At 39.1% G+C, this 1,291-nt stretch overlaps 1 protein-coding gene across 1 annotated transcript in view; it reads right to left on the bottom strand.

Moving 5' to 3' along the window:
* The window catches only part of CSUI_000013 (copper-transporting atpase 1), a gene marked incomplete at both ends in the record, with an annotated part of 1,135 nt that extends 248 nt beyond the window's left edge, over positions 1 to 887 (bottom strand). The window contains one exon of the mRNA XM_068060248.1: positions 763 to 887. Coding sequence (XP_067927772.1) covers positions 763 to 887 — 125 coding nt within the window. The remainder of the gene's footprint in view (positions 1 to 762) is intronic.
* Positions 888 to 1,291: the final 404 nt, after the last annotated feature.

The following is a 1,291-nucleotide window of genomic DNA, read 5'->3' as shown; positions in this document are numbered from 1 at the left end:
AGAGATAAGAAAGGAAGAAAGAAAGATCTTCAGGCTCCTTGTCTAGGTGAAGTAAGGAGTCGTGGGAGAGGAAAGAGGAAGAGGAGGAGGCGTTGAGTAGATTGCAAAGAGAGAAGAGAACGAGAGAAAGAGATAAAGCCGATTCAAGAAAGAACGAGATTCGAGACGAAAAGCAAAACACTGTCTGCTTTGTGGAAAAGAGAGATAGAATTGAAAGAGAATAGGTACTTGAGAGATGGATAAAGAAAGAACTTAACAAAGAATAGATAGGACAGAAAGAGATAGCAAAGAAAAGGAGAGAGAGGCACACAGGGTGTGAGAGAGTTGAGAGAAGGACACTTTTACTTATTCTTTTTCTTTTCTCTATCAAGATAAACGAAGAAAAGAGCTTTTCTTGTCTCTCTAGATATCCTACGCATCTCTCTCATCTACTACAAATACTACTAGTTCCTGTAGAGAATTAAAGAAGACTAAGGCAAACAACACGTCACTCTCTCTCTCTCCTTTTCTCTCTTCTTTCTCTCTCTCTCGTTTTATTTCCTCTCTCTATCTCTCTGTCTATCTTTTCCTTCTGTCTCTGTCTTTTCATTGTGAACCTTTCTCTTGTTCCGTGTGTAAGAAGAAGTCCGTTCTTTAGTAAAGAGAGAAAGGATGTTTTTAGAGCCATTGTTTCTCCAAGAAGAAGAGAGAGAGTTAGAAGGCTAGGGCCGGAGTTCCTTCTTCTTTTTCTTTCTAAGAGAGAAGGTGACTGTGTGTATTTACCTCAGGAAAGAAGGAAGTGCATCGAGGCGAGTAGCGAGAGAAAGAAAAAGAACAAGGAAAGCTGGAATCGCAGAAGCTCCCACATTTCTAGAAAGCTCGCTAAGAAGTCTCTCTGTCTCATAACGCTTGAAAGAAGAAGAAGAAGAAAAAGAGAGAAAACAAGAGGAAGAGAAGAAAGAACATGTCGATCTCCATGGGTCTCTTTTCAATCTTCTTTCAAACCTATTTCCATTTCTCTATATCTAAGCATTCTTCTCTCTCTGAAGTATCTCTCTCTTTCTCTCTTTATCTTTCTTCTGTATGGATATGTGTATATCTTTACATATCTTGAGATCTCCGAAGAATGGCTTCGTATGTGATCTTCTTCTTCAATGACTCTCTCTCTCTCTTTCTCTGTAGATCTGTATCTGTCTCTATACACATATACATTCATATGTATCTTTCTCTCTCTCTCCCTCTCTGTGTCTCTCTTTCTCTCTTCATCTCCTTACCTCGAACTCTCATCCATCTCTCTGTATCTATCTATATA

The sequence above is a fragment of the Cystoisospora suis genome (genome assembly GCF_002600585.1).
Source record: "Cystoisospora suis strain Wien I chromosome Unknown contig_13, whole genome shotgun sequence".
Lineage (NCBI taxonomy): Eukaryota > Apicomplexa > Conoidasida > Eucoccidiorida > Sarcocystidae > Cystoisospora > Cystoisospora suis.
This window is presented reverse-complemented; position numbering and strand designations above follow the sequence as displayed.